This window comes from Geotrypetes seraphini, chromosome 13 (assembly GCF_902459505.1).
Source record: "Geotrypetes seraphini chromosome 13, aGeoSer1.1, whole genome shotgun sequence".
NCBI lineage: Eukaryota > Metazoa > Chordata > Amphibia > Gymnophiona > Dermophiidae > Geotrypetes > Geotrypetes seraphini.
Window position 1 is genome coordinate 7,445,262 of NC_047096.1, and position 25,370 is coordinate 7,470,631.

General features: G+C 43.9%; 1 protein-coding gene across 2 annotated transcripts in view; it reads left to right on the forward strand.

Annotated features, from left to right (window-relative positions):
* Positions 1 to 23,166, forward strand: part of MOV10 (Mov10 RISC complex RNA helicase) — a 65,896-nt gene extending 42,730 nt beyond the window's left edge. For both annotated transcript variants that reach the window (XM_033917533.1, XM_033917534.1), the window contains 13 exons: positions 3,134 to 3,281; positions 4,804 to 4,965; positions 5,901 to 6,004; positions 6,772 to 6,869; positions 7,864 to 7,983; positions 8,261 to 8,363; positions 9,388 to 9,505; positions 13,815 to 14,006; positions 15,089 to 15,163; positions 16,798 to 16,923; positions 17,016 to 17,104; positions 19,117 to 19,238; positions 20,493 to 23,166. In XM_033917533.1, coding sequence (XP_033773424.1) covers positions 3,134 to 3,281; positions 4,804 to 4,965; positions 5,901 to 6,004; positions 6,772 to 6,869; positions 7,864 to 7,983; positions 8,261 to 8,363; positions 9,388 to 9,505; positions 13,815 to 14,006; positions 15,089 to 15,163; positions 16,798 to 16,923; positions 17,016 to 17,104; positions 19,117 to 19,238; positions 20,493 to 20,557 — 1,522 coding nt within the window. In that variant the 3' untranslated portion in view covers positions 20,558 to 23,166. The remainder of the gene's footprint in view (positions 1 to 3,133; positions 3,282 to 4,803; positions 4,966 to 5,900; positions 6,005 to 6,771; positions 6,870 to 7,863; positions 7,984 to 8,260; positions 8,364 to 9,387; positions 9,506 to 13,814; positions 14,007 to 15,088; positions 15,164 to 16,797; positions 16,924 to 17,015; positions 17,105 to 19,116; positions 19,239 to 20,492) is intronic.
* The last annotated feature ends 2,204 nt before the right edge of the window (positions 23,167 to 25,370 follow it).

Below are 25,370 nucleotides of genomic sequence, written 5' to 3' on the forward strand. Positions count from 1 at the left end.
CTACGCTAGGCGCTGAAATAGGCACCGTTCAGAGCGGTTCGAGCACAATGGGGCGCTGTTTAGCGAATCCCTGTTTTTGCAGGCGCGCCCCGTAAATAGGCCAGCTCTAGGCACAACTAAAAGTTAAGGCGCCCATGCGAGCGCTTAAGCATGCTTAAGAGCAGCGATTCTGTAACAAGGCGCCTAAAACGAAGCCGCACCTAGATTTTTTTGAAGGCCGCCTAACTTTTTAGTCGCCTTGTTGCGGAGTCGCACTTTTCCTGATAGGCGCCTATGTTCCAATTAATGCTGATTTTTGAAAAGCTTAATTGGGCTTGTTTGTTCAATTTAGATAGACGGTTCCAAGTTTATTATAAGATTTGATTAATCGCCTATTCCAGGTTCTAAGCGATGCACAGCTAAAAATTACAAAGTTAGGGTAAACATACATAACTAGAAAGACTTAATATTAAACATGTTAAAATATCATAAAAATACATAGCTTAAAATCACATGACTAAACATAAGCAACAGGACTAATCCTATATAATAAAAGGCTAACTCGCGCATGCGCACTCCTATTTGCGTGCTTCCATGATCAGTAGTTCCGTGGCCGCAAGAGTGCGCATGCGCGACTCGCCAGCCTTACTTCCCAGCATCCGCGATTTGTTTTTCTCCGTCCCCTTCAGTCCCTCTAAAGCTTCGGACTACGGACCCTCAAAGCCGCCGCGGCTCCTCTCATCTTCCGATGCAAGTGCAGCTCATGAGAGGAGCCGCGGTGGCGGCGGCTTTGAAAACGGCTCCCTTGCGGCGACAGTCCTCCGACAGATATTCTCGCCGTGCCCACCCCCACCTCCTTTTTTAGCGATCCATCGAGAGGCCCCCCCAGCCTTCTTCCAACACCTACCAAGCCCCCAGCGCGGCTTTTATATCTTCCTGCACGTGGCCCAAGCCGACAGTACCAGCGATACAAAAGCTGAAAAAGGAGGCGGAACTCTTCCCCACACGAAGCCCTACGCCCACGCAGCCCACCTTGCAATCGCGCACGGGAGCCCCAGCCCGATCGACTCCTCCAGGCCGACTATACACCGACCTTGCCCGAAATCACAGGCACAACTAAGCGCCAGCTCCTCCCGAACTCACACACACACACCTAATTGACAGCTCATTTGAAGAGCCCGAACTCACAGCCACACCTAAACATGCAGACCAGGGTCGTGGCAGGATGCGCCGTGGCAAGAGGTGCACAGGGACTTGAGGGGGAGGGAAATTGGCTGGGGAGAAATACAGGCAGACAGCTTTGTGATTTTCCCAGAACAAATGTGGCAGCTCAACCTAACCTGAATGGAAGTAAAGAGGTATGTACGTTCTTCTTTGCTTCCACAGTTGTCAAAACAAATTTCAGACACTCACAGAAGGACAGGAACACTGGACAAGGAGAGAGAGACACACAGACACTCACAGAAGGACAGGGGGCTAAAGAGACAGATTGAAAAACAAAACACCACAGAGGACAAGGAGAGAGAGACACACAGACACTCACAGAAGGACAGGGGGCTAAAGAGACAGATTGAAAAAAAAAAAAAAAAAATACAGTGGACAAGGAGAGAGAGAGACAAACACTCAGAATTTCTGGACAGGGATCTAAAGAGACATTGAAAAAAAACCCACAAGAAACACTGGACAAGGAGAGAGAGAGACAAACACTCAGAATTTCTGGACAGGGATCTAAAGAGACATTGAAAAAAAACCACAAGAAACACTGGACAAGGAGAGAGAGACACTCAGACTTATACAGGTCTGCAGAAAAAATGGACAAAAAAAACTAAGCACAAAGTATGCAACAAATAGGAAAAATATAAAAACTTTAAATAAATCAACCATACAATGGATATTAAAGCTCTCGCATTAAGTTTTCAGTAATTTTCACATATATTCTAGCACCCGTTAATCTAACGGGCTTAAACACTAGTTAACATATATGATCAAAGAAAGGTAAAGTTATGGGGAGAAATACAATTCAATATAAAAGAAACAATTAAGGTTAAAAACATAAGGGGAAGAGATTTAATATGAAATGTAGGAAAGACAAAATTCAATTAATCACTAAAAGCATCTTTAAAAAGGAATCCCTTAAGTTTGCTCTTAAATTTGTCTAAAATTCTTTCTTCTCGTCAATGAATTGGCAAGGCGTTCCAGGCTAGAGGAGCCGTAACTGAAAAAATAGAATGACGTCGTGTACCAATAACTTTTAACGACGGAACAACTAATAAATGTTGTTCAGTTGACCGTAATACTCTCGAAGTATTATAGGGGATTAAAAGTTTATAAATAAATATTGGGAGTTTTAAAAATTATAGATTGGAGAGTGAGCAAATTTAATTTTGTACGTCTATCTAGTTGGGTTATGCCGAAATAGGTGGGTTACAGAATTTGGGCCTTGATCTCCTTCACTGCAGTAGAGCCGAGCGCCGACCTCTCTTGTCTTCTGGATTTTCTTCTCACTTTGAAGGGTGGGATGGAGGTGGCGGTGGTGATGGGTTTTCGTTCTGTACTCTTTTTAAACTGAAAGATGGCACAGCTGAGCAGTTTCAAATTCTCCCGTTGCCCGTCTGGGAAGGGTGGTAGCATTTGCGGAAGCATTTGGTTGCATTGAGGCAAAGATTTTTGCGAGAAAATGTTTTATGCGAAAAAAAAAACTTCTAAGAAGCCAAGATTAGATCAAAAAATCTTCTTCAGAGCCCTGACCTGGATCAGAATTCTGAGAGGAGGAAAACTTGATTCCGCTTCTCTGCTGAACCGTGGAAGGAGGGAAATGAGGTTACAGAGCTACAGTTACTTTATTTGATATTGCGCCGTATTAACAAAAAAGTCAAATCAAAGCAGTTAACAATAGATAAGTCAAAGGGAAATAATTAAAAACCAACAATAAAATAAACACAATAGGAAAATGTATAATGTACAATTAACAATACAAGACACAAAATGGCAGCAAAGGTTTACACTATCAAAGGGTAAAAACAGGAGGATTGGGGAGGGTGGGGGGAAGTGAGAAGAAAGCAAGGAAGAGTTAGGACCTGAAGGGTTAGGAACTAGGAAGAGGTGGTCGGCACCTCTGCCCTTCTTGGTTTTTAGTTTTTCTGTCTTCTTTCAGTCTCTTTGATCGGAAGCTGGAGCAGAACCATGAGCAGTACAAGGCCGTCAAGCAGATCGTATCGGGATGCTCCCGGCCAGCTCCCTACCTCATTTTTGGGCCTCCAGGAACTGGGAAGACGGTCACCCTGGTGGAGGCCATCAAACAGGTATGGAAAGTTCTGGTGCAGGATATGCAAGTTTTCAACAGTAAGCCTAGGTTTATTTTTTTCTTTTTCCTCAAGGCCAACCTGGGGTGTTGTGTGAATAATTTTGTATCGGCTACAAATTTCATGAGTCGTAAGAATAGCCTTTACTGGGTCAGATAAGTGGTCCATCTAGCCCAATATTCTGTCTTCATGGAGGCCAATCCAAAACGCAAGTACCTGGCAAAAACCCAAATTGTAGCTTGTCCGTGTGTGTTGCTCTATTAGTCTGTTCTACACAGTTTTACTGTTACTTAATTTATCATTAATAAAACTTGATTATATAATATATAATACTAGTATTTTAGCCCGTTACATTAACGGGTGCTAGAATATATGTCTGTCTGTCTTTCTTTATTTCTGTCTCTCTCCCGCTGTATTTGTTTGTCCGTCTCTCTCTCTCCCTGGCCCCCTTTGTCTGTCTGTCTTTCTGTGTCTCTCCCTGCCCTTGTGTCTTTCTTCTTGCATTCCCTCCCCCTCCATGTCCCTGTGGAGCAGCATTTCCCCCTACAGCAGCAGCAGCATTCCCTCCCCCACACACCACGTTTCTCCTACCCCCCCTCTTCCCTTCCCGCGGTCCGACAAACCTGCAGATTCCAGCAGCGTGTGCAGCACTCTACACACGCTGCTTCGGGGCCTTCTACTGCCCTGATTTGCTTTGGCACGTCCCTGATGACATCATCAGAGATGTGGCAGAGCAAATCAGGGCAGTAGAAGGGCCCGAAGCAGCGTGTGTAGAGTGCTGCACACGCTGCTGGAATCAGCAGGTTTTGAGTCGGGACCACGAAGAACGTAGCGGCTGGATTGTTTTTGTTGGGCTTCCCTTCCCGCGAGGTGTCGCCGCGGCTCCTTTTGATCCCCGCCAGCGTCGGAGAGCAGGGAGTCCAGCGCTGTGTTCAAGTCCTGGAAACACTTACCGTGAAGGTCCGTGAAAAAAATGGACTCCTGCAGCACTTTGAAGTCCGTTAACGGCGAACGTAAAGACCGCGTCAGCCAAATTTAATTCAATGGCTGAGGGAAAAAGAAAATGCCTCGTTGGGAAGATGGCTGGGGACTCGCGCACTCCTGTGTCCACAGACCTACAGATCATGGAAGTATGCAGATAGGAGTGTGCATGCACGGCTAGCATTTTATTATATAGGATAATATATAATATAAACTTGATTATATTATATATATATATGTAATATATAATATAATCAAGTTTTATTAATGATAAATTAAGTAACAGTAAAACTGAGTAGAACAGACTAATAGAGCAACACACAGACAAGCTACAATTTGGGTTTATATATAGTGGCAAAATCTGAAGGGGGGTGCAGAGATGTATAGTGTGTATATACCCACACTCGCACCCCACTTCAGATTGTGCCAGTCTTGATGCCAGCTCAGCCGTACGTTTCCCTTGATTTATTCTGAAGTGTATCCAAGCGTTGCAGATTTGCATCCTTTGTGCTCTGGCATCACTGGTCTCTTTCATTTTTAGATTCTGATCTGCATTCCCACCTCCCGTGTACTGGCTTGTGCCCCGTCAAACAGCGCTTCAGACCTCCTGTGCCAGCGGCTAATGAAGCACATTGACAAGAAAGACATTTACAGAATGATCGCTTTCAGCAGGGACTTCCGCTTCGTCCCAGAAGAGATCAAGGTAGGGGCTGGGAACGGAGAATAGGAAGGGGGGTAAAACCTTGCAGGATACAGTTATTGCTGGCCGGCAGAACACGCAAAATGGTTCCAGAAAAGACAGATATGCATGTCGTGTAGATTAAAGATGGTTTTAACTCCCCATGTGTGCTTCAGCAGGGAGTATCTCTAGGCCTCCCTCTCCTCCACTGGGGAAGTGTTTACCTATAAAAATCCTTATCCCGTAACTGCCTCTCAGTTCAGTGTGGATACCATGTTCTTCCCAGAACATGCCTGGTTTCTTATAATATCAATTGAATGGATTTCAGCTTAATAAAAACGTCTTAAAAGAAAACCCTCTGAAACAAAATAAGTCTTTTGGCATCTGTCCTGGCTAAGAGAGAGAATTTCACGGAGCTGCCAGATAAGACTTCAGCAGATTTGCTTGAAATTTACACTGGAAACTTTAGTTCCATAACATCTCGGATTTATCAGGCAGAACTAGACCGACCAAAGAAATATATTGAGATGCCTGTCCAGAAACTATATTAAAAACCAAGCTTGCTTGCTATTTGAGCTTCTGCTGGTAGTCAGTATAGATAACTTAAAGTTGATAACTAATGAATATTTATTTTTTTAAACAAACGGCCCAGATGGACTATAGTCCGTCTGGGCTGTCACAAAGCTCTATCGATCTTTCATCTATCTCATCACATTCACAAAACTTGTAACTATATCCCCCTAGGTTTTTAAAACTTTCAAAACGTACTCCTGGATTACTTAAACTTCAGAATGTTTGTCATTCCAAATATTGTCTACCTGTCCTTGCATCAAAATATTCTTCATTAGTGATGAAAATAGGTTAACCTGTGAACAGGGCATGTGAAAAATGGAGCTTTGGCGTGGTTTCCTTTCTGTGGGATTGTAACATCTCTTCTCCTGTGTCTCCAATGCCGGTAGCCATGTTGTAACTGGAGTTCTGAGAAACAAACGTATTTGTACCCCAGCAAGGCTGTCCTACAGAAGTATCGTGTGGTCATCACCACCCTAGTGACCGCTGGAAGGTAGGTAATCGTATGTAGAGATGATGCGGTATACAAACCTAAGGTTTAGATTAGATTAGTTTACTGCATTTCATTTATAGCAGTGTTCCAGAATTTTATACTTTATTTTTAAAAATTCCCTTCATAAGTATACACTAGAATAGATGACACGTACATCACTTATGCAAGAGTCTGTCTATCAGTGTTATGCGTGTCTGGGTGCGTAAGGGTACAACTGCCCAGGCAAGCATCTTTCTTTGACGCGATTGCTCCCTGAAAAATAATGGCAAGTAATTTTAGTTTAATTTTTATTTTATTTTTTTTTATGCATTAGTTATCCTAACTTGAGCAACAAAGCAATCAAGGCTTTGTTACCGTTTGGATCATCTTATTTTTGCAAACTTGAATTTTCAGATGTTACAGAAATTAAATCGTTTAGTCGGAGCTAAAAAAAAAATTTTGAGACACTGATGTAAGCTAAAGCCAGTAAAAGGCTTCAAAGCAACATCAAAAACCGGTTTTTTTACAGAAAGAATGGTGGATTCATGAAATGTTTTTCCAGGGAAGGTGATAGATGCCAAAATAGCGACCAAATTCAAGAAAGCCTCATGCATGTGTATGTGTGTGTGTGTGGGGGAGTTTTTTTAAACAAAAAGCCCCAGAGGATCCTCCCTTGCAAAGTAATAAGGGGAAAAGGGACAGACTTGATGGCAGGTGTACCAGGCAAGGCAGCTGATGAACCCCATGGGCTCCATAGTATTCGCTATTCATGTCTGTCTCTCTTTCAGGCTTGTTTCAGCAAATTTCCCACAGGGGCATTTCTCACACGTGTTCATTGATGAATCCGGACACGCTGTAGAGCCCGAGTGTATCATTGGCATTGCAGGTACAGGGTACATGCTAACTTTTCAAGAAAGTGTCCCAAATTATTGATGCTACTTTGGGTGGGCAAAAGGGAGGTATTGGCACGGGCATATCCTCTTTAAGATTCTCCATACCAGTATGTTTTCAGGATGATGAATGTGTCAACATGCCATGTGATTATAGGTCTCGCCTCGCTTTCATTAGAGGCTAAACGAGCTGAATCTGGGTTTTTGAGTTTCTGCCGAAAATGCCTATGCTAATTTTTAAGCAAAATCTGAAACTATCTCCCCCCCTCCCTGTGAAGAAAGCACATATACCCCCTCTTCCCAGTACACTCACCACTCTGCCCTTCTCTCTCCTTGGTAGGCCCTCCCCAGGCCTACCTTGTGAAGGCCCCAGTCTTGTGTTGGGGGCTGGAGCAGCATATCAAATTGCTCCTGCCCCCTTTCTCCGCACTGAAAAAAAATGGCGGCTGTGACTTTTTTCATGGCTACTATTTTGCAACTGGGAATGGCTTGAGATGCAGTGATTTGATCCTGCTTGGACCATTCCAAATTCTAAAATGGCGGCTACAACCTCTCGTTGTAGTTTCCACAAGGCTGCTGCAGGAAGCTTTGGCTGCCATTTTTTTTTCAGCACCGTAGAAGGGGGCAGGAGCAACTTGGAATGCTCCTCTGCTAAACACACCGCTAAGGCCTTTACAAGTTAGGTCTGGAGCACCATGAGGGGAAGGGGGTGTTCTCTGATGGAGAGGAGGGAAGTTTGGCTTGTAGCAGAGGGGCTGCCATTCCGGTTCCGGTTCAGCTGAAACCAAGGTGCAGATCTGCTTTCAGCCGGAGCAAAAACCACTGGCCTCTAGTCATTTTGTCCACTGTTGACTTTCCCACATCAAATGCAGAAGCTCTTCACAGTTCCAAGTGGGAAATTTAGTCGCACAATGAACAAACTCCAAAGGGATTACAATGGCCTGGCTGGAAAAATATGCACTCTTTTCATCTGATCCCTCTCGTTTCTAGGGATACTGGATGTGATGGATCCCAGTTCCAACAAGAATGGAGGACAGTTAGTCTTGGCAGGTGACCCAAAGCAACTGGGACCAATCCTGAGGTCCCCGATGGCAATCAAACATGGATTAGGTGAGATGGGGTGATGAGTGGAAGGAAGAGCCGTCTTCCCCCCATATGCTCGAGTAGTTCCGCTTCCTGTCCCCCCCAGTGTTGAGCATCAAGAGACAGCTGCCGTATCTGGCAAAAGCCGTCATGTTTTCAATATGTCAGAACTGCAGCCTCTTTGAAAGGAAACTTATTTCCTTATGTCCACTTTATAATGCCGTCGGCCTTTAATTGTAAGGGGAAAATATGCTGCCGTCAGTTTGGTTGACTTGTGTTTTGTGTGTGGGGTTTTTCCTCCCAGGTATGTCGCTGCTGGAAAGGTTGATGACAGAAAATTCCCTGTATAAGAAGCCTTCTGGACAGTACAACCCTCAGTTTGTCACGAAGCTGCTACACAATTACAGGTTCAGTGTCTCCCTTGGCGTTCTCGCTTTTTACTGGGTATAGGAATGGCGCCCTAGGGCCTTGTCCTGTTGAACAGATGCACTGCACTTGTCTCTCGGTTAGGATTAACTCCCATCATTTAAGTAAAGATGAGGGTTAAGTGCAGTGTGGGATGAATGCCTGCATTTTTAAAAATGGCGCTTTGCTGCGAGTCATTAATCCTGCTATGTAGTGGCGTAGTGATGGAAGCTTGTTCCTGGGGCAGAAGCATCCAGCGGTGGAGGGAGTATCTTAGAAGCACACTCCTGTCTCACCCTTCTGTACTGTTCTTCGCTGGCAGCAAGCAGGGTCTCCTACCTGCTGCTTGCATTCCCTGAGCCTGCCTTCTGGCATCTCTTCCTGGTTCCATGAACAGGTGGTGGTTTAATGGATGCCCTATTTCTCTCCTCCATCCTGCCCTCCCACAGTGACTGGTGTTGCTCTCTTTCACACTCCTTTCCCCTCCCCCACCCCAAAGCATTACTAGATCTCTTTTTACCTTCATTTTTATGGCACTAAGCCCGGAACATCTAGTCATTGTGGGGGGGAGGGGGGGTTACAGGGGGGTGGATAGGCAATGCTGATTACTGCAAATTGTGTGTCTATGAGGAGTGAGTTGCTACTGGAGGGATCTAAATTTTGTCTTTTATAGGGTTTTTCAAGGCTGAAATGGGGGTTGGTAATTAGACGTGTTTTGATTCTTAGTTTTTGTCTGTGGTTTACTTATGTTTTACATGTTGTTGGTATAAATAAAATCTTCATAATATTGATTGACGGATCTCATTAGCCCCTGACGCAGCCCTTAAGGGGGTGAAACGTAGTCGTATTGGGTATCATGTTTTTATGCTTTTAACCTTGATGTGCTGAATATGTTTTGATCATGGACTCCTCCCCCCCAACTGGTCTGCTGGGAGTTTTTCGGCCATCTTGGACCTTGCAGATCATAGGCCCATTTGTGTTCTTGGACTATACAAAAACCTTTCTCCTCTCTCCCCGATATATTAGGTCCCACTCGGCCATTTTGAGGACTCCTAACGAACTGTTTTACGATAACGAGCTCCTGGAGTATGCAGATCAGATGATAAGCCATTCGTACTGCAAGTGGGAGCATTTGCCAAAGAAGGTAGGATTGAAGAACGCTCTCCCCCCCCCCCCTTCCCCAGAGCTGATGTTGCCTCTGTGTGCAGCCAAGTCACTTTTACATCATAGTAATGTATTAAATGATAGCAGGTAAAGACTCGTGTGGCCCATCCAGTCTTCCTGTTTTGTGTTTGGTTTTTTTCTGTGATATTTTTTGCTGTAGAAGTCTGCCTGGCACTGTCATTAGGTTTCAACTACTGTAGTTCCTGTTGAAGCCCTCCCCAGCCCATCAACGTTCCTAAGCAAGTCTTGGCCATGACAAGAGTATGGAGCGATTTCTTAACCCTTTCAGGACCATAAGGATCGTAGGCCAATTTTTGTGGTTTTGATGACATTTTTATGGTAAAAAGGGCTTGCAGATGCCAAAAAATTGATTTTTTGTGTGAAATATTATTTAAAAAAAAAAAAAATCACACTTCTGGCTTATGGACAGTGTGGCAAGTGAATCTTCTCGTCAATCTGGCAACGACGCTAATGAATGAATGTCGGAACCAGTTTGTTTACATAAAGCCAGTATCATATGGAATCCGTACATATCAAATTTAGAACTGTAGACTATCCCAATCAAAATTTATAGGATTTTAAAGTTATGGGACAAATATGTCCCTTGGTCCTGAAAGGGTTAACCTGCCTTTTTGGCTTCAGGAATTCTACATGCATGTTTTAGGTCACTAATTGATCCAGGAACCTGAGAGGCAGGGTACAACTCATTCAAAATACCGCAATCAAACTTATTTACAGAATTGGTAAGTTCGAACACGTCACTCCTCTTCTTAAAGATGCCCATTGGCTCCCAGTCACCCATCGGATAATTTATAAAATCATACTGCTTACTTTTAAAATTAAACATTCTCACCTGCCCTTATTTCTAGATAAACTATTAATCCCCCAAAGTTCTTCTCGTTCCTTAAGATCAACTGATCAAAAACTGCTTTTCATTCCTTCTTTAAAAGAATCCTATTACACTAGGAAAACCAACTTTGCTATAACTGCCCCCACATTATGGAATTCTCTCCCTCAATCTCTTCGGGATGAAATCCAATTACCAAAATTTAAGACTAATCTTAAAACTTATCTATTTCATGATGCCTTTGCCAAATCCTAATCTTTTCTTGGTTCACTTGTTGATCTCTTTCTCAAAACTAACCTTCTCTTCAGCGCATATCTCTTATACCATGCACCCTTACCCCTCGTGTTATATCCCTTCCCTCTATCCCATTTCTTCTAAGATTATGTAACTTTTCCCTTCCTCCCCACTCATCCTCACTGTCAGGTTTGTCCGTATGTTTTATGTTTTTTTCTTTTTTTTTTATTTTTCTTACTAATCTTTCTAATACACCATTAAACTATTCTTCCTTTCCTATTTCAAATTTTATTGTTAACCGGTCAGATATTTGTTTTATGATCGGGATATTAAAAACCAATAAACTTGAAACTTGAACTTAACCTGTCTATTTCAGCAGCCTTGGTGAGTTACACATGTTAGGATACTTACTAGCAGAATGGTTCAGAAATGAGGCTTCTAAGGAGCACAGCAGCCTTGGGTATAGAAAGCGCAGGCATGTCGATGGATGGCATCACCATCCCTAGGGGTGAGGCTTCTATGTGAATGCTTTGTAACACAACTGAAAACCTTTTTTTAAAACAACTGGTTCTGTAATTGCCTCTGATGGTGCAAGCACAAGGTCTAGATCAGTGGTCTCCAACTCAAACCTTTTGCAGGGCCACATTTTGGATTTGGAGGTACTTGGAGGGCCTCAGAAAAAATAGTTAATGTCTTATTAAAGAAATGATAATTTTGCATGAGGTGAAACTCTTTAGTTTATAAATCTTTCCTTTTGGCTAAGTCTTAAGAATGTCATTTATAGCTAAAGAGACATAAGATCAAGAAACTTAGCATTTCACTTTTGTGATTACGATAAATATACCGAGGACCTCAAAATAGTACCTGGCGGGGGCCGCGAGTTTGAAACCACTAGTCTAGATAATCTTTTCAAAAGATACTAGTGTTACTCTATGTGGTGCTGAAGACGGTCAGCTACAGTTCCCTAAGATCCCGTGGGCAGAGGAAGTTAAGTGACCTGTTGCCGCCTTTTGAAACTACTACTACAGAGTCACAAAGACAGTCCCTGCTCCAAAGAGCTTACAATCTAAGCAGACAAGACAGACAAACAGAATGTCATGGATGTAGTTAAGGGGAATGGTTAATTTGCTAGCTGGGTTGGAGGGCAGAAGAGTAGAGTTAAGGATTGAAAGCTGTATCAAAAAGGTGGGTTTTCAGTCTGCTTTTAAACAAGGGAAGGGGGTTGGCGGACAAACTCGGGTAATTTATTCCAGGCATAGCTAGAAAGGAACGAAGTCTGGAATTGGCAGATGACGAGAAGGGTACAGCTAAGAGTGACTTATCTGAGGAACGGAGTTCTCTGGGAGGTGTAGGAGAGATATCGAGGGGCAGCAGAATGAACACACTTGTAGGTCAGCAATAGGAGCTTGAACTGTATGCGAAGGCAGATAGGGAGGCAGTGAAGTGATTTTAAGGAGAGGGGCGACATAGGCATAGCGAGGTTGGTAGAAGATGAGTCGTGCGGCAGAATTTTGCACCAATTGCTAGGGACAGAGGCAACACTGCAGGAGACCAATTAGAAGTGGTTCATAGACAATTGCATGCAAGACAATCGTGCGCGGACAACCTAGCGCAAGACAATTGACCGCAAATTATTTTCTGTAATGTGCACAAGCGGGACAATTGACCTGTCACCGTTGGAAGTAGATTGCAGTAATCTAAGCGCGAGGTTAATCCGGGTAATGTGCTCGTAGGAAGGGGTGAATTTTGGTGATATTGTAGAGATAAGTGATTGTTCCCTCTAAGCTGAGCAGGAGTCCTCCACCCACAGTCTCACCAATAGAGGGTGCTGTTTTACTGTCACATTTTTCAATTGTGAGGGACAGGCAAGTTCTGCAGGACTCCAGGGAACATACCTGTCCTTAGCGACTGAAAATATTCCACCCCCTAGTGGTAGCAATGCAGCTGGAGGACACCTGCTCAGCTTAGAGGGAACAGACGACTCCAAGGTGGCGAGCAGGTGAGATTTGAACGATGACGGTATTATTTACTGAGGTGGAGAACGGAGGAGGGTGGAGCAGAGGGTTTAGGAGGAAGAGGAGCAGCTCTGTGTTGGACACGTTTAGTTTCAGATGATGGCAGGACATCCAGGCAGCAATGTCAGCCAAACAGGCAAGAGACTATCTTGGGACTTTAGGTAAAACATCCAGGACTTTCTCCTCATCTGATGCTAAATTGATTGATTGCACCTGGCTCTTCTGCAGTTCCTTGTAACTCGATGGTCCTGGCTCTCGTCTCTTAAGAGCAGTATTTTAAGTCTCCCATTAAGTATCATTTGAGCTTTGGTAGCTTTTGCCATGAGCTCAATTACCCCAAAGTTGAGGTATCAATGTGAGTTGGGGGGTTTTCTTCCTTTATAGGAGTTAAGGGTCAGTAAACCAGTCTTAAGATAATGTCATAAAAAAGGCTCAAGGTAATAGGTCTGTGGCTGGCTTTTGAGAGCTATACGCCCTTCATCTGGTCAGAGGTGCGTGTGGGGGGGTGTGGAGCTTCGTTTGCATAAATAAGTAGGGGCTGAAAATGGGGCCATGTGCAAAGAATAGTCATTTCAGTAGCGGGACTGACCTTGCATCTCATCAACGCCAAAACTAATGCAGTGTAGCTTTTGTTCGCCTGCAACAAAAGAATTAGTTTGTCCAATAAAAACCTATGTGACTTTTTTTTTTTTTTCTACAAATATTCACTTTCCTTAGGTGTATACTTTACCCTACGAGTGACCACAGAGGGCAACCTAAATGCTTTATCATATGTTTGAAGTTTTGTTCCCTTTGATCTCCTTAACCCTTTCAGGACCATAAGGATCGTAGGCCAATTTTTGTGGTTTTGACGACATTTTTATGGTAAAAAGGGCTTGCAGATGCCAAAAAATTGATTTTTTTTTGTGAAATATCATTATTTTTTTTAAAAAAAATCACACTTCTGGCTTATGGACAGTGTGGCAAGTGAATCTTCTCGTCAATCTGGCAACGACGCTAATGAATGAATGTCGGAACCAGTTTGTTTACATAAAGGCAGTATCATATGGAATCCGTACATATCAAATTTAGAACTGTAGACTATCCCAATCAAAATTTATAGGATTTTAAAGTTATGGGACAAATATGTCCCTTGGTCCTGAAAGGGTTAATAAGGAACAAGTCTATATTTTTATTTTTTTTTTCCTTTTAAGGACTTCCCAATTATTTTCCATGGAGTACTGGGAGAGGACATAAGAGAGAGCAACAGCCCTTCCTTCTTCAATATCGAGGAGATTGAGATAGTGCTCACCTATCTCAAGCAGCTACTGAGCGCACAAGGAAAAAGCGGACAGGGCAGGATTTCCCCCAAGGAGATTGGAATCATTTCCCCCTACAGGAAGCAGGTAAGGAAACCAGGGTACAGGTCTCGTAGAGCAACGTCTCAAAAGGTTTTTGTTTAGAACGAGTCCACTGAACTTCCCAGTACAGAGTGGAGAGAGGAGTAGGCTTCAAAAATCACTTGAAGGTGTAGGTTTGTGCACAGTCCAGCAGTAATGCCCCATGTCGGCAGGAGCAATGTCCTCCTTTAGCTAGGCCAAGGCAAGTGGACATTAAAGTGGTGACTGTTTATAAATCACCATGCCCCTAAACCAGTAACACTCGGAGACCACAAATGTTTCCCCCGCTGTAGCCAGACTGTTCTTCGGGCTCTTCACAAAATGCATCTGGTAACCCTACTTAGATGCATTTGATCAGTTAGTGACAGTGAAGCTGTTCTGGCTCAAACATCAATTCTGATGTCGGAGAGGAAGTTCCAGGCCAGCCAGGCAGCGATTGGCTGGCCCAGCTATGTGGTCTATAGCTAAGTGGATCTATGAGCCAGACATCTCTTAGCTTATTTGTTCTCCATTTCCAAAACGTCCAAATAACAGATTCGAAATACAGTTGGCAAGAACTGTTATGAATTTCTAAATCCGTATATCCAGATAAAGTCGTAACAGATTAACTCTTGATGGTATAGATCTTAACTGTACATCATTTCTTAACGGGAGGGAAAAGACCTCGGACCACTTATATCGTTTCAAAACAGCCGAAGCCAACTTGTATTGTAAAAACCAGGTTGGGTTTTTTATGACCTTTGATTAGTGATTGGTTCAGTTGATCAGCTTCAGCTGTTTTGAAACGATAAGTGGTCTGAGGCCTTTTCCCTCCTGTTAAGAAATGATGTGCAGTTAAGATCTATACCTTCATAGTGTTAATTTGTTATGACTTTATCCAGATATGCAGATTTAGAGATCCAAAAGAATTCTTTCCAGTTCTACTTCAAATCTATCTTGATTGAATAATTGTAGGGTTTTTTTGTCTAGTTAAGTTTGGACAGGTTTTAACAGAACCATGCAGTCCACACGACAGGGGAAGTGGCCAGTAAGGAGGGTGGAGATTGTTTTTAAGTAACACAATTTATCACAAAATGTTCTCTTCTCAGGTGGAAAAACTCAGAAGAGCTATCACTTTTGTAGATCCAAATCTCAAAGGTCTGAACGACATCAAGGATTTGAAGGTAATGGTAACTTTCTGATTCTTTGCTGCCCCTCACTTTGGTGTAAATGAAGTGGTCATATCTCACGAGGAAACTGAAATCCTGCAATACCGGTGGCATGAGCTTCCCCAGGTTCATTATTACATTACAGTGGAGATTTCTATTCCGCCATTACCTTGCAGTTCAAGGCGGATTACAAGAGATATAAATGGTGGGTTACAGTAGAAGATCATTGGTGAATTCAAGAAGTTGAGAATAAAATAGCGGTGTGACATTCAGGTAGCAATGTCAGCTAAGATAAGCAGGTTGAAATCCGGGATTGAATATTTGTCGAGATTCAGGTGTAGAGTCGATCGTCATAGAACTGATACTGAAAACCATGAGAGGAGATTAGAGCACCAAAGGAAGACATGTAGGTGGGGGGGGGGAGGGGGAGAAGTGATTTCAGGACTGAGCCCTGAGGTACACCAACCGAAAACAGGGTGGCGGTGGAGGAGGATCCCCCAAAGCATAGGCTAACGGTGCAATGGGAAAGATGAGGAGCAAGCATTAATAACATTGGTAGTGACCGTAGGGAGCACAGGATATGTGCATGTAATGTGTGAACCGCATAGTTGTATGCAGTATATAAATTTTTAAATAAATAAGAGCCCTGACATCCAAGCAAGGGCATTGCATCGATGAGTAGGTGGTGATTTACCATGTCGAAAGCTGATAAGAGTAGAGGCCTTTGGATTTGGCCCAGGAGCAGGTTGTTGAGACTTTGGTAAAGGCAGCTTCTATAGAGTGAAGAGGGAGACAGCCTGATTGGAAAGGGTCAAGGTTCGCTTGAGATGAAAGAAAGTGAAGACAGCAGTGGACAGCTCATTCTTCTAGTTACCTAGTCCTTATAAAAGAGATCATATAAGGACGTAAGAGCTACCATACTAGGACAGACCATAGGTCCATCAAGCCCAGTTTCCAGCAGTAGTCAACCCAGGTCACAACTAATACGCTGAAAGGTGTAAGCAGCACTGTACATTTTGACATTTATACAAGTACCTGGCAAAGTCCAAAGAGTAAAACACATTTTATGCTGCTTATCCTAGAAATAAGCAGTGGATTTCCACAAATCCATCTTGATGATGGCTTATGGACGTCTTTCAGGAAATATCCAAACCCTTTTTTAAAACCCTACTAAGCTAACTGCTTTCACTGTGTTTTCTAATGAATTGTGCTTTTACATTTTGGTGGAGAGTCACATTTTGTGCCACTCTTTATCGGTGCATTTATATCCAATTTTTTTGTGAGATGGACTTCTGTGGAAATGTGAAACCATTCATATTCGGAAAATCTCAAAAAGAAATCCCCTATTGTACCTGACTAATACATCTTGAGCTACCAGTGGAAAGGCGTGAGCTAAATGTTTAAATTGCAAGTTTTGCAGTCCTTCCATGTTGTATGCATAACATTCTTACAGCTGCTTCTCGTGCTATTAGGTTTGATAAAATAGTTCAAATGCCGAAAGACTTTGAAGCATGTCTCATTCATCTTAATGTAGCATTTTGTTTCCCCTTTTTTTTTTTTTTTTTTCAAATTGGTGCAGTCTTCATCTTGGGGAGGGGGGGTGGTATTAGAGTTGGGGACCTGAGGACCTTCTGTCTGTCTTTTCTTAGGTGGGATCTGTTGAGGAGTTCCAGGGCCAAGAGCGGAGGGTGATCATCATCTCCACAGTGCGTAGCTCGGTAGATTACATCAAGATGGATGACGATTTCAGCTTGGGCTTCCTCAGGAACCCCAAGGTGAGGTGCCCACGGGGGGAGGGGGGAAGATTTTTCAGGGAGTGTGGTGTGTGTCCCACTAAGCTCTGCCTTCTGTTCTCTCCTTCTCTTAGAGGTTTAATGTCGCTGCCACCAGAGCAAAGGCCCTTCTAATTGTAGTGGGGAACCCCATTATTCTCAGCAAGGATGTAAGCTGGTACAAGTAAGTGCATGTCGGTGTTAAAAACTGGGCAGAAACAGACCATAAAAGGTGCCAAAAAAAAAATCTAACAAAAGTGAGGGGAACTGAGTTTTATCAATGCTTAATATCGATTGTAGAGGTAGATTTGGGCTCCTTGAGGCTCGGGTATGGTTTTACACGACTGTGCATTTAATGATGTTTGGAGCCTGGCATCAAGGGGGTAGGGTGCTGCTCATCCAGCTGTCTTCAAACTACCAGCTTCTCCCTGCCCAGCAGAGATTTGGCGTTGCTTTTCCAAGACCCTTTGCATTGGAAAATGTTGGGGAAGAAATGCTCTCTGGTTCAAAGATGGCAGGCTCGTGGCCCTGTCCTGGAGAAAGTTGATTTGTTTCTTCCTGGACTAATAAGAATTTTCCAGAAATACTGAGGTCTGTGTGACCTCAAAACGCATATTCATCTTTGGGATTTTTTTTTTTTTTTTTTTTTTAATGCTGTGGCAATAAGCAGCATCCTTTTGATATAGGCTAGATAGGAGAACACATCGTTGGGCTCTTATACTTTCAGTTGGCATGAAGCCATGTAACTCTTGCCACACAAGGCAGTCCTCTCCAGTCTTCTTGGAACTGGAGGGGGGGGGGGGGACAAACTATATTTCAGTTTGGTTTAATGCTTGGTAAAATGAATTGTTTGGGCCTGGCAGATTTGCCGCTCTTCAATTTAAACGTCGGCTCATTCGGAACCAGGTCTGGGATCAGGTATTCTTGGCCTTTGTTCAGAACTACCCAAGGACTTATTCCTGTTTTTGTATCCCTTGTGCATTTTTTTTTTTTTTAAGGGCAGTTGCTGTAGTGACATCTGTTTGGGGGGGGGGGAGGACTGCCTCTTTCCCTTGAGGCTACCTGAGCCTCAGCTGAGCAAGGGACTAGAATGCCTAGGTCAGAAATCATAACCAGGTCCCCTCTCTGCCACTGAGATATCGCACCAGTCCCTAAAATACTCAGTGTATAACAGAACCCTTTTTGTACACGGGGTAAATTAGCTATTTGAAAATCCCAAGCACTCGATGCAGCAAAGTTTACACATTTTTTTTTTCCATAACATGCTTGCTTTCAGCCGCATCAGTAAGAGTCGTATGTGGCATAACTCACGGCTAGCCAACTATTAGGCAAGACCAGGCCATAGTCTAGGGGAAACAACTGCTGTCAAAGCAAACTTGGAGATCCTGATGGGCCGCAAACTTGGAGCTGTTAGTGTGTGCCTTCATCTCCCAGGAAGGGTGGGCAATCTTCAAGAAACTTTTTTGAAATTGCCCTTAACCCTTTCAGGACCATAAGGATCGTAGGCCAATTTTTGTGGTTTTGATGACATTTTTATGGTAAAAAGGGCTTGCAGATGCCAAAAAATTGATTTTTTTTTTGTGAAATATCATTATTTTTTTTTAAAAAAAATCAAACTTCTGGCTTATGGACAGTGTGGCAAGTGAATCTTCTCGTCAATCTGGCAACGACGCTAATGAATGAATGTCGGAACCAGTTTGTTTACATAAAGGCAGTATCATATGGAATCCGTACATATCAAATTTAGAACTGTAGACTATCCCAATCAAAATTTATGGGACAAATATGTCCCTTGGTCCTGAAAGGGTTAAAGTGTGTAAAAACACAACATATGTATATTGGGGGAAGGGGGTCGTGTTTAGGGGCGAGGGGGGAATACAAAGATAAGCTAGGGTGCCCGATACCCTTTGTACTTAAACCCTTGACATGCATCCCTTTAGGGAGTGCCTTCTCCATGCCTTACTTCTCTGGCAAAATCCTACCTACCCAAAAAGCGGGTACAAGTGACCATATGAGTTTTTTCATTTGTTGAAGCGCAACCTACGGGTCAGAAGGGCGTCTGAGCTAGCACTCTATGTACGTGGGCATAATTAAACGAGCTTTTGGTTGTCTTACCTCTTCCATGACACGCCTTCCTGGTTCAGAAACATAGCATAGATTGTCCTGATATGGTGCCTCTTTGTTTCGCCCCTCTAGATTCCTGGGATACTGCAAGCAGGAAGGCGGATATGTGGGGTACTCGTATGAGGAAGACTACATAGAGGAGGAAGAACTGGTCATCAAACTCAGCTCCTTAGATCTGAGCTTTGAACCGGCAGGTGAGAACCTCGCACACGGAAAGGCTTGGGCAAAGATGGAACCGTGGTACCACCACACCGTAAATCGAAGGCTCCGAGTGGCGCACGCACAAGATTGCTAGCTAAGCTGAGTGAACCCGAAGAGCCCGACCAGGTCTTGGCTTTTGGCCCACATTATGGATGACTATAGCGCTGTGCCTTTGAGAGAGAAACCAGGGAACAGCAGTGCCTGGGATGAAGAAACGGAATTGAGATTGGATCAGATTTTTCTGGGTTCACCCAGGTTGGGTGGTAAACCCTCCCCCACACCCACCATCGAGGAGGCAGCAGCGAGTTTCATGTAGCCTGTGCGTAGACCTAGTGACTTGTGCAATGGCTACATGTTAAGAGGGGGGAGCGGTTGGACAGGCAAATGCAAGATTAATGGGGGTGGGGGAGGGGGGAAATGCAGGAATAATAGGGGAGAAAAAATCAGTTCGTGCAGAACTTGTCACTGCTTTAGTGACTTCAGAGCCTAACCAGGTCCGAGGAGTTGGTGCCCGATGCCCCTGGGATATTTTTTCATTTCCCTCTTAGCCATTCACATTGCGACATCCCATATTTTCTTTCCAGTTTATGGGAGGTGGTTTATTAGAAAAAAAAAAACCCATAGAAACATAGAAAGATGACGGCAGATAAGGGCTACAGCCCATCAAGTCTGCCCACACCATTGACCCACCCTTATAAGTCTACTGACCTGCTCTATTAAGTCAATATCCTAGCGACCCTATTCATTGGTACGACCCTCGCAGTGATCCCACATAGGTATCCCATTTATTCTTGAAGTCTGGGATACTGCGGGCCTCGATCACCTGTACTGGAAGCTTGTTCCAATGCTCTATCACTCGTTCCGTGAAGAAGTACTTCCTGACGTCTCCACGAAACTTCCCTCCCCTGAGTTTGAGCGGATGTCCTCTTGTGTTCGAAGGTCCTTTGTCACTTATCTTAAGCTGCTTTGGGAGCAGGGTTTTTTTTTTGGTTTTTTTTTTTAATGCAACTGAACAGGTTGTCACATGGTGCAGCCGGTTAAGTTTTTGTAGTGAGGACGGATCAAACTACAGAACCCATGTAAAATTAGAATTGCTTAGTCCCAGCTTAAAATTTTACCCCAAATTTGGCTTGAGTACTAACTGTCCTCCTGTCCCCCCCACCCCACCCCCGACATTGTAATTGTTCCGTTTTTTTTTTTTTTTTTGCATTTCCAGTTCTGACGCCAGCATTTGTTCCTTTCCCTAGGCAACTCTTCTGGAGAAAGCCAAGTCCAGCAGCAGATCGCGCCCGAGTGGAGAAATGATATGTGATTGCATCGTCGGAATAAACGCCATCTGGGGTGTCTAACGTGACCAAATGTTTCTGTGCATTTTCAGCTACTGTTGGAGAATGGGGGGGGGGGGGGGGAGCAGTTTGGTGCCCCTCCCACCCATAAGGTCAAGATTAGTCGGGCAATGGGGTTTCAGATGTGGGTGAGGTGGAAGTTTAGAAATGGCCCCCAGACTGGGTATTGGGTAACTCAGGGTTTCCATGGCTTAGCGCATCACGTTTAAATAATTGCCCAGCTTTTCCTCACACTGGGGGTGTCCTTTTCAAGAAAGATATGTTCTGCAAATTTAGATCTTTCCAAGTGCCCCTTTTACCTAAGGTGGCGGAGGAGAGGCTGTACCTCTCGCCCTTAACCTTTTTTGTTTGTTTCTCTGGATGGGATCCTTGGGCCAGTCTGTACTGGGTCTTTATTGCAGTCTAGAAAGGTCATTGCTTGATAGATGGGAGTGATGGAGCTCTCCTCCAATCAGTGCTATTCTAGTACCCAGTGGCCTGCATAAACCCCTCCCAGTGTGGCATTGCTTTCTGGCTTTCTACTCTATACTTCCTGTCCCCTTGTAGAACAGATTTGGGGAAACTACTGGAAAAGTTTTAAAAGTGCCTTTTTGATATTTTGAAGATCTGTAAATATTTTGTAAGTTCTTTTAATCATGAGAAATTTGCTGCTGCTTTCCTTTGACCCAGTCGTTTAGCCCCTGATCGGTTGTGCTTTTGGAATCGAGGGCTGGAATCCGGGACCTTGAGCCTTTAATTAACCAGGCTGTTTTTTCTTGTCTCCCCCCCCCTCTCTGCTTAGTTCAACCACTGCAGTGTTAATCATTGGCCAGGAGCCAGTCAGGGCTCCATCTGGACTCCTGTAATTATATTATAGGTCCCAAAGTTGACCACAAAGGGTCACCACTGCACAATGGACTGTATCTCCCCCCCCCCCCCCTTCAATATCCCACTAAGACTTGTAGGTACTGATTCTGCATCATTGACTAGCCTGGGAAACAGAAGACTGGGCCAAGAATCAACTTGAATCCCTCTTGTGGCACTGCCACTGAACCACCAGGCAGACTTTCTATCTGAAAGCATAAATGCTCTACCCTTAATTTATCTTCTATGAAAAAAGTTGCTATTTAAAGCTGAGCCTAGGTTATGTATTCATGGCTGAGTGAACAAAGCCTGCAAAACAGTGGCTTCAACCTTCTTCCTTCTCCTCCCCCCCCCCCCCCAGCTTGCCACAGACTCGCTATTATCCCCTTTCTGACGATGGGGGGTCTCTTCTCTACCTCCTCCTGCACCCCGTCCCTTCCCCCCTCCTCCAGTCAACAAAGGCCAGGTTTTTAGTATATTCCCAATTAATATGCAAAGGAAGTCTGCATGGAATGGAGTTAAAAAGCATTCATTGGGAATATCCTAAAAAACCTGGCTGCTTTATGACCCTGGAGGACTGGAAAACTAGGGCCTTAACCCAGATGGCTGGAAGCTGCCTGAATGATCTGTGACGTGGCCCAGGAAATCCATGTCACAGGGCTTGGCACCGGTCGGCTCCACAATGGTCCCAGAAGTCACATCGCCGAGTAGTGTGTAGATATTCTGCATGGGGGTGATGAGACCCAGCCCTACGAAGCCTGAAGGACCCAGTGCATGTCTCTGTGAATTTTTTATTTGCTCCCCACCCCAATGTTTCTCACGCTGGCATGCACAGGCTGAGCCAGGCTGATCACATGGATGAAATGCTAATGTCCATCTGGGTGTTTCCAAATCAAGTTATCAGTTCAAAGTTTTTGATTCTTTTGACGAGAGAAACGGACCCTTCTGTGATCTTTTAAAAAGGACTCTTTTTCTTAAATACACCACAGAATGCAAGAGGTGTTTAACTTTTTAGGACAATGGCTTTAGTTTTTTTGTTTGTTTTGGGATTTGTTTGGTTATTTTGGGGTTTTTTTTTTTTTTGGGGGGGGGGTTTGGGAGGGGTTGTATTTCACCCTGTATTTTAATGCCTGCCATGATTTGTGTACTATGGTATACAGATTATCTATTTAACTCTCAAATTATGAAACTTCCTATGAGATAAAGACTCAGCCTAGGACTTTCTTGCATTCTTTGCCTTAATGAAAGGAGACCCTTTTGCACTGTGGACCTATCCATGGAAAAAAAAAACCCCAAAACCTGCTTTGTGATACTGCTGTTACATACTTTGCAATCAATTCAAATCTGGGCTTAAGAGAATTGTTTGGGGGATGGGGCAAGTAGGAAGGAAGTCTTTGTAATATCATTGTATTCCGATCTCTGCAATATAACATTCCTGGTTTGTTTGCGAGTGTCAGCTTTGGATATGAATTATCTTTTTTAAAATGTGACCAGTCAAGAGTGGAGGAACTGGGAAAACTTCTCGGTCCATCTTTCCCACTGCCCCTTTTGTCATTCCATCATGCTGCGTTGTCCTGACCTGATCAGGAGGGTAACTTTGCTCCCCTCACCCAGGAGCTTGGCTTAGGGAGAAGATCATTGTTTAATTTGCTGCTTAAATTCATGCTATTGTGTGTGTGTGTTTTTTCCATTGGACCTTTAAATAAAGATTTTGGAACAGTTAACTAATCGGTCCTCTGTGTGCACTGGTTTGCTTTTTCCTGTTTTTGTTTTGGCAGGTCTGTGCAAATGGCTCACTGTAGTGCGACACTGGTTTAAAGTAGGGAACGACATGGGGGGACAAATTTTTCTCCGTCCTCATGGGAACTCATTTTCCTGTTCCGGCAAGTTCTTTTCCTATCCCTGCCCCATTCCTGCAACTCCGTCCTCATCTGCACAAGCCTCAAACACTCTAAAATCCTAAGTAGCAACATTCGAGAGCTGAGATTGTGATGTCATAATGCCTCATTCCACCAATGCCTAAGCTCCGTCCTCACCTGCACAAGCCTCAAACACTTTCAAATCCTAAGCAGCAACATTCTAGAGCTCAGATTGTGATGTCATAATGCCTCATTCCACCAATGCCTAAGCTCTGTCCTCATCTGCTCAAACCTCAAACACTTTCAAATCCTAAGTAGCAACATTCTAGAGCTCAGATTGTGATGTCATAATGCCTCATTCCACCAATGCCTAAGCCTCAAACACTTTCAAATCCTAAGTAGCAACATTCTAGAGCTCAGATTGTGATGTCATAATGCCTCATTCCACCAATGCCTAAGCCTCAAACACTTTCAAATCCTAAGTAGCAACATTCTAGAGCTCAGATTGTGATGTCATAATGCCTCATTCCACCAATGCCTAAGCCTCAAACACTTTCAAATCCTAAGTAGCAACATTCTAGAGCTCAGATTGTGATGTCATAATGCCTCATTCCACCAATGCCTAGTTTCCGCCCTCAGTTGCACAAGCCTCAAATATTTTTAAATCGTAAGTGCTCGAGGCTTGTGCAGTTAAGGCAGAGCTTCCAGGAATGGGACAGGGACAGAGACAAACCTTGTGGGGATGGGATGGAGAAATTGAGTTCCTCCAGGGATAAATTTGTCCCCATGTCCTTGTCTAATTTAAACCCTCTGATATACCTGCAGAAAGTAGTAGGATGCCCACAAGGGCACCAGTCACCGAAGCTTCAATATAAACAATTTTACTTTTCTGCTGGATTCACCACACCTGAGCTGCTGGTATTAAACTAAGTTTATGGATGGTTGTTTTTTTTTTTTTATTATCCTGTTCTTGTACATTCATTCATTAACTTTTATAATTTAAGTCTGTCAAAGATTTCAAGCAAGAAAAAAAACCAAAACGCCAAAATGTCTTCACATAGATTTTGGTTTCTTCTCCCTCCCCTGACTGTTTGCAAGGCATGAAAGAGAACCAGCAAAAGATGACGGGACCCGACAGGTCCGGGAGCTCAGCATGCTTTTCCCTTGACTTAAATTGAACTTGCCCCTCTGTTCAAGCAATGAGTAGAACCAGGACTACCTTAGCCCACAGGTGTCAAAGTCGGTCCTCGAGGGCCGGAATCCAGTCGGGTTTTCAGGATTTCCCCAATGAATATGCATGAGATCTATGTGCATGCACTGCTTTCAGTGCATATTCATTGGGGAAATCCTGAAAACCCGACTGGAATACGGCCCTCGAGGAGGGACTTTGACACCTTTTAGCCTGTCCTGCCCAAGATCCTAATTTTCTCACAAACTTGCTTCTCCTAGGACAAGCAGGATGAGTCAGCCACATATGGGTGTTGTCCCAACACCTCCCAATTTGCGGATAAGCTCTCCAATAGCTCAGAGATTTTTTTTTTTTTTTTTCTCTGAGCATGTGCAGTGCCCGGGCCCCACTGGGCATGCCCGAGCCCTACCCATTTCCCCCTAATCCCCAGTCTTTAGTTTCCGCCCGTTCCCATCGGTTGGATTTTCTACAGCTCTCCATTACAACTTTTCTACTCATCAACTTGAAGATGCCTGAATCATCTAAAGAAACAACTGGGATGCAGGAGGAGGATGAACACACTGGATCCTCATGAATTGTGCGCCCACTGATTGGATCCGGCGCTCGAGGTTTCCGTGTGGCTTGCATTGTGCGCACGTGTCACCACATGCACGCAAGCTAAGGAAGAGGGCACTGAGAGACTTCATGAAGAGAAGTGAGGCCCGAGAATCTCCCTCCAGCAGCCATCCTCATCGGAATGCAGCAGTGGGGGATCCACAGACGAAGCCGGTGAGGAGCCTCCAACATCAAAGAAACATCTTTGCTGGTTAGCTGTCTGTAGGTTTATCAAAATGCTGGTGAAATGTGCCCTTTCAGATTTTTTTTTTTTTTTAAACCTGCAGAGCTGCC